Source organism: Indicator indicator, chromosome 2 (assembly GCF_027791375.1).
Source record: "Indicator indicator isolate 239-I01 chromosome 2, UM_Iind_1.1, whole genome shotgun sequence".
NCBI lineage: Eukaryota > Metazoa > Chordata > Aves > Piciformes > Indicatoridae > Indicator > Indicator indicator.
In genome coordinates this window covers 13,523,471-13,536,777 of record NC_072011.1, presented here as the reverse complement: position 1 = coordinate 13,536,777, position 13,307 = coordinate 13,523,471, and the positions used below count along the sequence as shown (strand labels likewise).

Genomic DNA, 13,307 nt, shown 5'->3' with positions numbered 1-13,307 from the left:
AGGATGTTAAATAAGATCCCATAAATAACTTTCCACAGACCACTGTGCACTGTTCTATTACAAGTACATTTTAAACAAAAGTAAAATTATGTGCTCTGAAACAGAATGCTGGTCCAGCAGTCCAGAAAGCTATATACATATGGACATCACAGCACTTACCCTGCCAAATTCCTGGCACCAACCACACAACAATGGCTATTGCTGGCAAGGCACTGCCCCTTATTAGAGCAAGCAAAAGAGAAACTACATAAATGTAGGAAAGCTTCTCAAGCACTAAAGTCTTTTTCTGAAATAATGGCATGCCTATGGGGGACAGGAGTATTATAGAAGCTTACCATCCAGGTCTAATCCACAAGAGAGAAGTGCAATTTTTTCAAGGAACAAGCCCATACAGGGACTGAAAATTTAAGTGAGTGATAGGACTGCTAAACTCACAGATATACCATTATCACCACCTCACCTTCCTACCATCTCCATCCTGAGAAGACTTTATCTACTGCAGCACTCCAGTCTTGTTCACGGTCTCACCACCTCTCTATAATCCCCAAAAGGCCACAACTCTGCTGCTGCATGTGGACTTCAATTCCCCTTTTGTGTCCTCTACTGGATACAGGTGTCAGTTTGCTCTCACAGGGAAAGTGCAAAAACCTCTGATTTTAAGCTATTTCCCACTCTTCTCTGATCTTCACGCCTTCTCTTTAGGATATGGTTGCTCTGTTCTGGTAGTTTAAAATACCTCTCACTGGGTTAAGCAAGACTTGGCAAAGATGCTCTTGCCCAACTTTGTCAGGTGGATCTTCCACCTGCCTCACAGTACCCAGTGAGGATCCTGGGGTTGCAAAAGACAAAGTTCTCCTTATGACACTAGCTATGCAACCAAGGGTTGACTTGACTTTTCCCTCATGAACCTTTCCTCTTCACTGTCAGGATCAAGAAAAACACCTCCTGGGCCCCCAGTGCCACTCTTGATAGATTCACAATTGCCTCTTTCAGTAACTTACAGAGGTAAGCGAGGAGAGGTGGTGTTCTGAATCCGGACAAACCCTAGCAGTCTCCCCTCCACAACCTCTTTGGACCTCATCCCAAGGAAGGCAACAAAACCTTCCAAGACATCAAGTTGGGTTTGCAGACAGATACGTCTAGAAGAAATGCAACAAGATGCAGTCTCCAGCAACTATGCACATTTTTCTTTTTGTGCAGACACTTGATCCAAGCTCAGCTGACTACTAGAATCATTGCATGTTATAAAATTAAAATGTAGATCAAAGAATGTGACTAAAATATTCAGGAATGTATTTCATGCTGTATTGACTAATGATACTGTGTATCTCAAAGAAGTCCTAATATGAAGTCAAACTTCTTAGGGCTTTTAATCAGCTTTAAATCAGCTGTATTATAAAATCCTCAGTGGCATCAGATATACTGGGCAGGAAGGGCAATTTGCAAAACTACTGTCTAAAGAACTTCAGCATACATTTTACATAACTAAATACTAAAGCTTCCTCAGATCCTGGGAGGACAAAAGCTTTGTTTATAAAAAGCTTAAATAAAAACATGTCACAGGAACATACAAAGCCACCTACCTACATTCATTTAAGAGGTTATTATCTTCTTATCAGACACTATCACAGGCAGATGCAACTACACTCAGCAGAGTGATGTTAAAAGAATTCCAGAAAGCATCTGTCAGAGCAGGTATCATTCAGAAGAGTAACTGAGCTAGCCTTTAAGTGAAGAACCCATGCATTTTCAACACAGCTTATGAAGAGAGAAACATTTGATAGCAATACTAACTGCAGCTCAGCATGTCCATTTTAGAACTGTTTTCTATTGCAAGCCACATGAAAATAGATTATCTTTCCTTTTTTATCCAATTAAAAAGAACAGTACTGTACCTCACAGTAAAATCATAGGAGCAAGAGGCCAATAAGGTTGCATGGAATGGTGAAAACTGCAAGAAAACAAAACAGATCAACTTCAAAATTAAAAACATTTTCTACTTGTACTAAGTCCTGTATGTTCAAAGTTACGAAGGTTTAACTGTTTAAACTGTCTTGGTAGGTACCATATCATGCTGCAACAAAACAGACTATGTGGAATTTCCCTGAATACTTCTGTTCTTTAGGACTCTGATTTGGTTTTATTTCATTACATCAGTGCCAAACAATCATTCTGTAAAGGTAAGAAGTTTTAGGACAGTCATATAAATACTGATTAAATTCTCCTTTTGGCTAACAAGATGAGTATCATCTCATTATATAAACTAAGTTCCAGAAAAGCTATGTGACCTGTTAATTATTTTCAGAGAGACAAAATTTGTGCTATACTGCAGAGAATGTAAAATACATTACTGTCATCAATTCCATGTCCTAAAATTCTTAAGTTATTTACTGAAATGAGAAAACTGGAGATAGCAGAAAAACTGAAAGCAGTATAACGTCCCTTCATAACTTCCCTCTCTCCTGCAGGGCATTTTACAGGACATGCTCTTCTATGGATTTCTGCAGACAGGTCCAAGAACTGCAGCAATAAAGATGCAGTTACATGAAAACTGTCGTAAAATTGACATAACTTCAGTTTGAAAGGCAGGTCACCCACATCATGGTTCATAGGTAATATTCTTCCTGCAAGACTTGAAATATCATTCACAGCTACTACAAAGTCAAAAGTTAAGCTTCTGTTATTGCCACAACTGCCCAAGTTGCCAAGGGAGCAGTGTATGTTGTTGCCTGCTGAACTCTGTGGACAGAGTTCTCTTTACTATAGCAGAATTGTGGGCTGGGCACATTTCAACTTTAACCTCCAGAGTTTTCCTGCAATTTTTCTAGAAGGAGAAAAAAAAAAAAAAACAATAAACATAATAAAACACCTTTTTCTTCTGCACCTCAAGTATATGAATAATAAAGGAGACGTCTGATGGGCAGAAAAACAGTGGCATGTTTCCCACATGGCCTCTTCTCAACTTTGTCTACAGTTTCAGATAAACTACTTGCAGTTTATAAACAACTTGTCAAAGCCGACAAGCTTTGTGATTAATCTTAAGTAGCCTAGAAACTTACCTAAGCAAAGTCTATGAAAATAGAGTACTACACGTAAGTTGGAAGACTTTGCATACTGTCATTCTGCTACAAAGAGAATGATAGTATTTTAAAATTCTCTTCCACCGAACTGTAAGATACTACAATTGGACAGTTGTGTACAGACAGAAGAGACCAATGTATCATCTAGCCTGACCTCTAATATTTTTGCAGACCATTCATCCAAATATCTTTCTATGTAAACTCAGAAACTGTAAGTACATTTCAGTATAACAGATTGAAGTTAGTGAAGCCTATGAAACAGCCAAATACACTAATGGCAAAATCTCCTGTGAAACGGGCTCCAGCAACCTCACTGTGCTGCTAATGTCCTGCACTGCAGTGGAACACCACAAGAAATTTGCAGGAACCCTGACAGTATTGTGTTGGGTAGAATTCCCTGCCAGCCTCAGATCTGACAATCAGCACAACCCTGATGAAGTGAACAGAAGACAAAAGACAGACAACTGAAAAGCGTGATTTCATGGTTGGTTTAAGCTCATTTAAGAGCACACTGCTGCCAAGACTTGTAGCCTTCCCTTTCCACTTCAGGCTGTGTGCTCCTGCCCTTCTCTTTTGTTTCAGGGCTAGCAATAGTGCAGAGGAGCAAGGAATTGAGACAGCTTAGTGATCAAAACAGAAACCAGTCACTTTTAAGGACAGGATTTTCAGTCACAGTGATCAGCTAAGCCAGCTTGCTGCACAGCTTTGTAACAGCTAGTATCAGCACAACGTAGAGGAAGCAACATCAATGGGGACAGCAGCCTCTGTAGTAGCATCCGTGTCTTTCTCTTCATTTTCTGTGACTGGTGAGTTCTGCCACACTAATGTAGATATGCTGCACTACCTCTAAGTCCTGGCCCACAGACCCATACCTTACATCCACAAGAACCATGCCTGTCTTGAAATGGAAACTATAAAAGCCTGCTGAGATGGAATGGAAGTTGTGTACTCTCACATACATCTCCTTTGCACATGTATGCATATGCAGCCTTTGAGCCCAGTGCTGTATGTTTACACAGCATCTCCTATATTTCAGTTTGCATCAGTTACCTCTGGTCCTCTCACTAGATACCATGAAGTCAGGGTTTGTTTTATCTCTGATTTCTCAGTCATTCCTACAGTGGTAAGATCCTCCCTGAGCCTTCTCTTCTTCACACTAAACAAATTGTAGTTGCCTCAGCCTCTCCTGGTAGTGCAGAAAATCCAGTCCCTTAATATTTTTTGTGGCTCATTGCTGAATTTACTCCAGTATGTCCATGTCTTCCTTATACAGGGAAGCTCAGACTGGATCCAGAACTCCACATGTTGCCACCCTGGTGGGGAGTAGCAGGGCACGATCATGTCCCTTAGTTTGCTGGCAATGCTCTTCCTAACCCAATCCAGAATGATAGCAGAGTAGTTCTAAACTGAAAGTTTCCAAGGACAGTCACTGGAGCATCTAGAATCTTGACCATTTTTTGTGTTGTTTTTTTTTTTTTTTTTTGTAATTATTAGATAATATAAACCATTACTGCTTTCCAGAAAAACGTGTGTGGGTAATGGAGAAGAAAACATAACTTACTTTTACTCTTCTGATAGCATAGGAATGACCAAGCAAGATGAACACTGGTTGCCGGATGTTCCGCAAATCCCAGCCTTTCAAGCTACAGTCAACTGCCCCAGTCACCAGCAAGTTCTGATGAATTGATTAGACAGAGATATATCAGGACAATTTAATTACTAAGTTGCAGCAATGAGTGTGTTGGCTACAATAGTTAGCTAAATCAAACAACACAGATGCATAAATCACAAATGAAGACTCCAGTGTATAAAATACACAGAAGAGAAAAATACAAACTGTTTCTCTGCTATGGACCACTATACAAAATGAAAGCAAACCCTCTGATCTGTTTGGGCCATCTATCAATTGGAACAATGTTTTTCTGAAGATGTAGTAGCATATGAGAGCAACAAAGCAATTAGACATGTTTTTATAACGACAAGATGCATTAACATTGCAGTAAAAAAAAAAACCAACTCCTGCTATTCAAGCAGATTAGTTCAATTAGGAAAACAGCTGGACAAGCAAATTTATACCTCATCATATTTGCACCAGTCACAGCTCAAGATCTCAGCCTGGTGTGCTGGTATCACAAGTCTGACTCCTGGGGCTTTTATATCCCAAACTCGTAAAGTCTGGTCACCTGAAACAAGAAGAAATTGATTCAACATTGCTGAATCTGTTACAGGAATAAGGTTAACCCACTAATACTTAATAGACAATTGTTTCTTAGCTCTATGAAATACAAATTATTATATGAGGACACTCATGCCAAATAAAGTAAGCACATTATCAGCAAAAAAATTACTCTGTAGCCCATTTGTTTATTGAGAAAAAATTAATTAGAATTCATGATAATGCCTGTGTTTGCCCAAGAGGCAAATTAAATCACTAAAAGCTGTATCCAAACACCCACGACTTCTACAGAAAGCATTATCAATATTACCTAAACCTGGTTTTACCTTCATATTGAAGAAATTACAAATGTTTCTTTAGCAGAAACTTCTGGAATACTTAAATTGGTTATCAATACTTACCATTTTTATGCTGTTTAGATACAAGCATTTTGATGGATTTAGTGCCCAGTTGGTAACCTGCCTTAAAAATGTACATCTGAACACAAAGTCATGGCTCTTTTCAAAAAACTGTCTACAGTTCAAACAAAACCAGCCCTACAGCCACAACAATAATATTCTTACTGCACAAACTACCAGGCCCTGTAGACTCTGCAATAACATCAAAAACATTTGGAAAGTCTGAACACAAAACCACATTTGGAAAGAACTTGGTTCTACTACATGACACAAGAATGGCTTTCACTGTGCTAGTAAACAGATCACAGGAAGCTTTGCTCTGATTGTTGGTTGGCTTTTCCTGAGACTCAATGATTGCAAGAAATACTGTACTCTCTGGTGGATAAATTCCCTACCTATAAAGTGGGAACAACACACGATTTTTCACACGAATTTTCACTCCCCTCACCTACTTTAACACTGTCAAGTGCAAGCCTGCTGCTCAGTGTATGTATGTACTCCTGACAACGATACCCTGCAGTCAGCTGAAGCCCCAAATATCACTACAGTGCTTATAAAAAACAGGGTAACATATGGAGAGGAAGAAACATGACCAGCAGGGTCTTGGCAAAAAAAAGGCAGCATGCCTATCCACCCACCATTAGCCCTACTAATCTGCTTGCCTTCAGAAGACAGATTTCAGTTTGAGTCTTAAGTCTGAGATATTATAATGTCCTTCTTAAAAAGCTTTTATTTTAATTTCATCAGATAACATAGATTTGAAGGGGAAACATGCATTTCACTACAGACAGGATCGTTTTTCCCAAGCAAATAAACATACAAATCCAGGTGAACTAGAAAGAACTGCTACAGAGATGGGCCACAGTAGCATTATGAGGGCCAAAAACATTTGGAAAAGTTACTCAGCCAATAACAATTTTGACACTATAAATGTACAATTGTCTCAATTATTTCTTTTGTAATAGAAAAAGCTGATGCACAAGAAAAAGAGTTATTTTCCCTTTTTTTTGTTTGTTTTTTTTTTTTTTTCTTTGAAAATGCTAGACTTAGCTGTTATTCATTCTGGCTGGCACTATTTGTGAAGTGCTTTTTGATGGAGTAACACAGCATGCAAGTGAACCTTTCTGTGAAGAGAAATTTTGCCAAAGACAAATCCAATTTTTCCATCTAAGGGAAAGAATCAGATTAATTAAAACCAGCTGATAAACAGTGTAATCCTGACACATTACATACCTTAAGAAACGTTTTTGGTTTTGTTTTTGGTTTTTTTTTACCTCAAACATCTTTCCATGATCTCACTATAGATAGGTAGAGAGACAGACAAACATTTGATTTCAATAAAAGTTGCTGTTAAAAATTTTGGAATGTCCACATTTCCAAGATTCTGCATTATGAAGGATGTATTCCATATGGTAAAGCAGAAATAGGATGATAATAATAATAGAAAACAAGTAAAGCACACCTAGTACGATCATATTCGCTAACAGTCACTTCTCCAGTTGGCATCCCAAAGTAAGTAAAGACAAAAGTGGCCAACAATTCCCCCACAAAATATTTCTATTTCTGTAACAAGCAATTTCTCTGTGGCAGTAGATTTTTGCTGGTCTGTTAGCTAATTATGATTCCAGATTTGTTTGTATATTATCCTTGCTTTCTTTCATTTTAATGAATATTTGTGAAATCTTGGACGAGTCAACAGAACTACACAATATATACTCATCTATTCAAAATGTTTGAAAGAGATGCTCATCTAGAAATGCATCAGCCTCGTACACAGGATAAAGACTGCTAATGTGAACGACAATGTATGATCATGAAGAGATACAGTTTAAGATTTAAACTTCATGTAGGTTTTAGACTGGCTTTTTACTCACAGATGTATTTTCCTCAAATCCATAAATCATAATGTCCTAAATCCTGTTATAATAATCAGCTAAGTAATCATTGCCAGACAGTGCAAAGGTGCAACAGTAACTATAAAAAAAAAAATCTGGTACCTGGGAGATTTTAATAAAACACCAAGAAACCTTAAAAGCCATATGAAGGCAAAAAGTATTTTAACCAGGACAGCTACCAAGTTTTTCAAGAACCAAAATACTGTTAGCTTAAAATTTTATTTATTTTTTAAAAATTCCCAAGAAATATATCAGCTTGCATGTTTGAGGTTGATTTACACAAGACTCAGATGAATTCAGAAGTGTGCTGGTACATCTTGCAGCAACAGACTACAAATGAAAACATCTCACTTGATTACATAGATCTGACAAAACAAAGCAAGCAAGCAAATTACATTTTAATAGCTTCTAGCATAAACATCAGTTTAGCTAAACTGGTACAAACCCCAGTAACTCCACAGTTAATTTACTTTCTAGATGCCTTATTCCTTCATCCCTCAAAAAATCTGGATTCCAAAAATGATCAATGAAAGATGTTCATGATGGCATTTCTTCTAGCCCATTCAATGGCCAAATAACCCTAAGAAGAGTAGACCGACATACAAACTAAGGGAATATAAACCCCTACTAAAGTGTATTGAACTCATGACAAACCACTGTCGTAGCAGAACTTCTAGAAGATTATTTCCTTTGGGTTTTTTACCTTTTTTTTTTTTTTTTTAAGAACCAGAACAAACACAAACACCCTTGGAATTACTCGTCTGTAAGACTTACTCCCCAACAGCATCTTGCTTTGCCCTATGATATTTCTGAAATGCAAATGTAAGCTGAAGCTTCAGAAAACTGAAGTGGACAACCTGACAACTCCAAATTTGGTCTAGGAACTTACACATGAAAGGAGCTGCACTCAAGGCTATTCCTTTCCAACTAATTCAGTAGCCATCCCCCTAGCAGAGATACACCTTGCCCAGCACACTATTTCACACAAAATAGTATGTTAATTTTCAGTTTTCTTTTACAATTTGGATACCAAACACAGAAAGGTGTACAAAGACTACATGCCAGCCTGGTTTGTGAAACTACAGCTTGACAAATGCTTAACTATACACATTTGCCACTAGGAGATGAGCAGGCAAAAAGACAAACTTTCAAAAACACAACTTACTATGTCAAGGCTGGCAATAAAACAGAATAAAAGATAAACAATGGTTTTAACTTGAAGATTAAAATCTAGCACTGAATGCAAGGGCTTAAAACGAGCAGAGCCTGGGTTTACTTGTAAACCAGCTATGCTACAGTTCCCCAACAGTTTTGTCAGTGTAATAAATATTCCTCAGAAATTATCATACCTTGTTGTGGTATGAGAAAAATTTTCAGCTTGGGCTTTCTGTGTGAAAAAATAAGTCTTTGGGCAAAGAATATAACTAGTTGATCTGCATGCTGATGAATACAGACACGATCTCACAGATTTCAGAAACATATTTTCCCCTCATTTATGATTTAGTATGTTATGAAAACCACATAATCTGCATGAGCAGTAAACTTAAGGAGTGTAGCAGTGACTTTAAAATGAATGCAGCATTGAAACTGAGGTCCCAGTAGCACAGATAAAAGCTAGCAGTCATTCTAAAACTGCGCTTTGTCAAATCCAAAACATTCTCATTTTCATTTGCCAGTCTTATATCTGTATCAAAGAATACTACAGTTATGCAGATAAGGGTAAAATGGTACCCATTAATTACTTTCCACTATTAAATTTAAAGGGTAATAAAACCAGCTGATACTATAAAGGATGCTTGCTTTATAAACTACAGGACTGAGTGAGACCTACTGCTATGCAGTTATGGAAAATCATTTAGTAGACCTGATTAATATATATTCAGTAGAACTGCTTCATGTTTCAATATATACTAATTTTGTGTGCACTTGGCACCTTTCTCATCTGCTTCTCCCAATTCATCCTGTGGGTGAATTAAAAAAAAAAAAAAAAAGACCTTCTGGGCAAAGGATACGACTCATTCAAGCCTTTTAGCCATAGATGCTGTTAAACACTTATGTCACTTCTTCAATGACATTTTGCACGACTGGTTTTTCAGTCTGAGGCAGGCATTTACCAGCGTTCTGGGTTGGTGTCGCACGTACACCTTAACCTCCTGCTTATTTTATCAGCTCAAAATTGGTACTGACATCAGAACAGCAGCTATTTACATACACAGAATTAGCAGTTTGTTCTGTTAAACTATCAACTCCCAATTTCAAATAATAAAAAGATAAGCCATTTACATACTTTTTAAGAGTATAAATGATTGGACATGAAGAGGACAGCATTGAAAAGTACCTCACAGATCCCTGTAAATGTTAAAGGGAAGCATACTAGATGCTGGATAAATGCTAATTTAACTGAAGCATCAGAGAGATCTATCTTCCCTAATTCAATTGTGTTTTATTGTCCACTGCAGGCAAACTTAGCTTTCCTCTACATATTCAGATCAAGGACTTAATGAAGCAAAATAACTATACTTTGTATAAAATTATTTTTCAGCTGTTTTATATTGTAGTCTTAGGTTTCTCTTTCTCTTCATTTGTATTCTTCTTCTGGTTTCAAACTAGTCTGAGAAAAAGTTGTATTTTAAAGGCAAAGCTTTAACCATATCAGCTTCAGGAAAAAGTTGTCTAGGCACATAATGGTCCATACTGACACCTACTTTACTGTGGCTGGCAGTTGTGCTTCGTTTTTTTTGCATTCAGTGTTCCAAAACTAATTACTTAAGTGGAAATTAAACTTTTGCTGGCAATTATGTGGATTCAAGTAGAGAAAAAGAGCAGAGGTAAGGGATGTAAAGGGATCCTAAACCTCCTTTTTATTTTTTTTAATGTTTTTTTAAGTGCCTTCCTTTACTCAAATTTAATTAAATTGGGAGCATTTCAAGACTGACATTCTTTTACTGTCTATAGTTAACCACATACCTTATTTTGCCAACATGAAAATCTGAAAGTGCTGCAACATGAAACAGTTAATTTCTGTTCTGAAGTGCTAAGACTTTATACTATCAAGATATGAGTAAATACATGGTTGTGAGTAGGTATGTGTGAGGTACGACGAGAGAAAGGGGGCAGAAGGAGCAAGAGACAGTAAGAATGCACTGCTGTAGTATTGTAGTGTAACTCCTTCAAAAAAGGAATGATTCAATATTCTGCAATAACACCTTTCAAAAAGCTATCATTAAAAAAGTTAAAAAAGAAAAAGAAATTAAAGGAAATACAAAAAGTTTCCCTCCAGACACATTTTCAGCCAGTAATTTTCAAGACAACACAAAGTTGCAAAAGAAGAGACCGCAAACCCTAAGGTCAATCCTTCCAGAAAAATGTATTAAAGGGAAGACCTGCAAATTCAACACACCAGCGTGTTGAGATTGTGAGATTTTTGCAGCAACAACTTTAGCACAATAGGATATCAGTCCACAGAGAAATTCAGCTTTATGTCACATAATTTTCTGTCATCCTTATAAAGTATGCAGATCATAGCTAGTTTTAAAATGAGGAGAGCCAGCCTTGTGGACAGGTCCACTCAACTGTCATCACACATCTTAGTGGAAGGCGCCCCTGCCCATGGCAGAAAAGTTGGAACTAGATTTTTAAGGACCCTTCCAACCAAAACTACTCTATGAATCTCGACTGACAGCATAGGATATCACTGAACACTAAACAGCAAAGTAAGCTTTCTGAACATAAACTGTCCAATAAGCTTTTCTTGCAGGTAGAAAACAGCACTTACACCTACAGCCAGAGGATCATAACTACCACTGCTACCCACAGTCCTGCTGAGCAAAAACTCCCTATATGTATTTTCTGTAGTGACCTAATCTTTAAGAAAATTCACCATAATTTTGAAGACTTCATTTTCTCTTCACTAATGATTTTTTACACCTAGTACTGCGCTGTAAGATTTTTATTTCATACCTGGGAGGTACTTACAGAAAAAAAAACATTGTGTCTTTTGTGTGTGTGTTTTGTATAAAATATTATGGAGTCATCAATCAAGACTTCAGTTTGTTTAGGAGCCTGGTTGACAAAGTTCCTTGGAAGGCAGTCCTGAAGTGCAGAGGAATCCAGGATGGCTGGACATGCTTCAAAAAGGAAGTCTGAAAGGTGCAGGAGCAGGCCATCCCCACGTGCTGAAAGACTAGCAAGTGTGAAAGAAGGCTGGCCTGGTTGAACACAGAACTTTGACTACAATTCAAGGCAAGAAGAGAAGTTTATGGCAAGGACCAACCAAAACTTCATCTTTCTTCTGCTATTAAAACCAGCAAGAAATATTTCTACAAATATATTAGGAACAAAAGGAGGACTACGGAGAATCTCCATCCTTTATTGGATGTGGGGGGAAACAGTGACCAAGGATTGAGGAAAAGGCTGAAGTACTGAACACCCTCTTTGCCTCATTCTTCAGCTGTAGAACCAGATGTTTTCTGGGTACTCAGCCCCCTGAGATGGACAACAAGGAAAAGAATGAAGCCCCCATAATCCAAGAGGATATGGTTAGCAATCTGCTGGGACACTTAGACATACACAAGTCTATGGGGCCAGAAAGGTAGCTGGCAAGCTGGCAAAGGTGCTCACCATGACACTTGCTATCGTTTATCAGCAATCCTGGCTAAATTGGAAGGTCCCAGTTGGTGAGAGGCTAGCGAATGTGATACCCATGTACAAGAAGGGCCAAGAAGGAGGATCCAGGGAAACTACAGATCTTTCAGTCTGACCACAGTGCCAGGGAAGACAAATGGAGCAGATCATCTGCCCTGGTGAGACCACACCTGGAATATTGCACCCAGTTTGGGGCTCCCCAGTTCAAGAGAGAGAGAACTACTGGAGAGAATCCAACAGAGAGCCATGAGGATGATTGGAGGACTTGAGCATCTCTCCTAGGAAGAGAGACTGAGAGCCCTGGGGCTATTTAGTCTGGAGAAGAGAAGACTGAGGGTGGATCTCATCAATGTGTATAAGTATCTGAGGGGTGGGTGTCAAGTGGAGGGGGCCAGGCTCTTCTCAGTGGTGCACAGACAAGGCACAACAGGTTCAAATTTGAACACAGAAGATTTCACCTCAACATGAGGAGAAACTTCTTTACAGTGAGTGTGACAGAGCACTGGAACAGGCTGCCCAGAGAGGTTGTGGAGTCTCCTTCTCTGGAGACTTTCAAAACCCACCTGGATGCATTCCTGTGCAGACTACCTTAAGTGATTCTGGTCTGGCAGGGGGGTTGGACATGATGATCTCTTGAGGTCCCTTACAGATTTTAATATACTGTAATACTGTGATCCGGAGTGCCATTACACAGCGCATATAGGGCAACCAGTTGATCAGGCCCAGTCAGCATGGGTTCATGAAGGGCAGGTCCTGCTTGACTAACCTGATCTCTTCCTATGACAAGGTGACCTACTTAGTGAAGAAGGGAAAAACAGTGGATGTTGTTCACCTGGACTTCAGAAAACCTTTTGACGCCACGTTCCATAGCATCCTCCTGGAGAAACCGGTTGATCATGGCTTGGATAGGCATACACCTCACTGTGTTAAAAACAGGCTGGATGGCTGGGCCCAAAGGGTGGTGGTGAATGGAGTTAAATCCAGTTAGTGTGGTGTTCCTCTGGGATCAGTACTGGGGCCTGTTCTCTTGATTATCTCTATCAGTGAGCTGGATAAGGGGATCAAGTGCATCCTCAGTAAGTTGGTAGATGACATAGATTACATCAGGTTGGAT

At 38.7% G+C, this 13,307-nt stretch overlaps 1 protein-coding gene across 1 annotated transcript in view; it reads right to left on the bottom strand.

The window, feature by feature from the left end:
• PEX7 (peroxisomal biogenesis factor 7) overlaps positions 1-13,307 on the bottom strand; it is a 42,318-nt gene that overhangs the window by 18,247 nt on the left and 10,764 nt on the right. The window contains exons 6-8 of the mRNA XM_054394252.1: positions 5,157-5,263; positions 4,642-4,755; positions 1,896-1,951 (exon numbers count right to left, since the gene is read on the bottom strand). Coding sequence (XP_054250227.1) covers positions 1,896-1,951; positions 4,642-4,755; positions 5,157-5,263 — 277 coding nt within the window. The remainder of the gene's footprint in view (positions 1-1,895; positions 1,952-4,641; positions 4,756-5,156; positions 5,264-13,307) is intronic.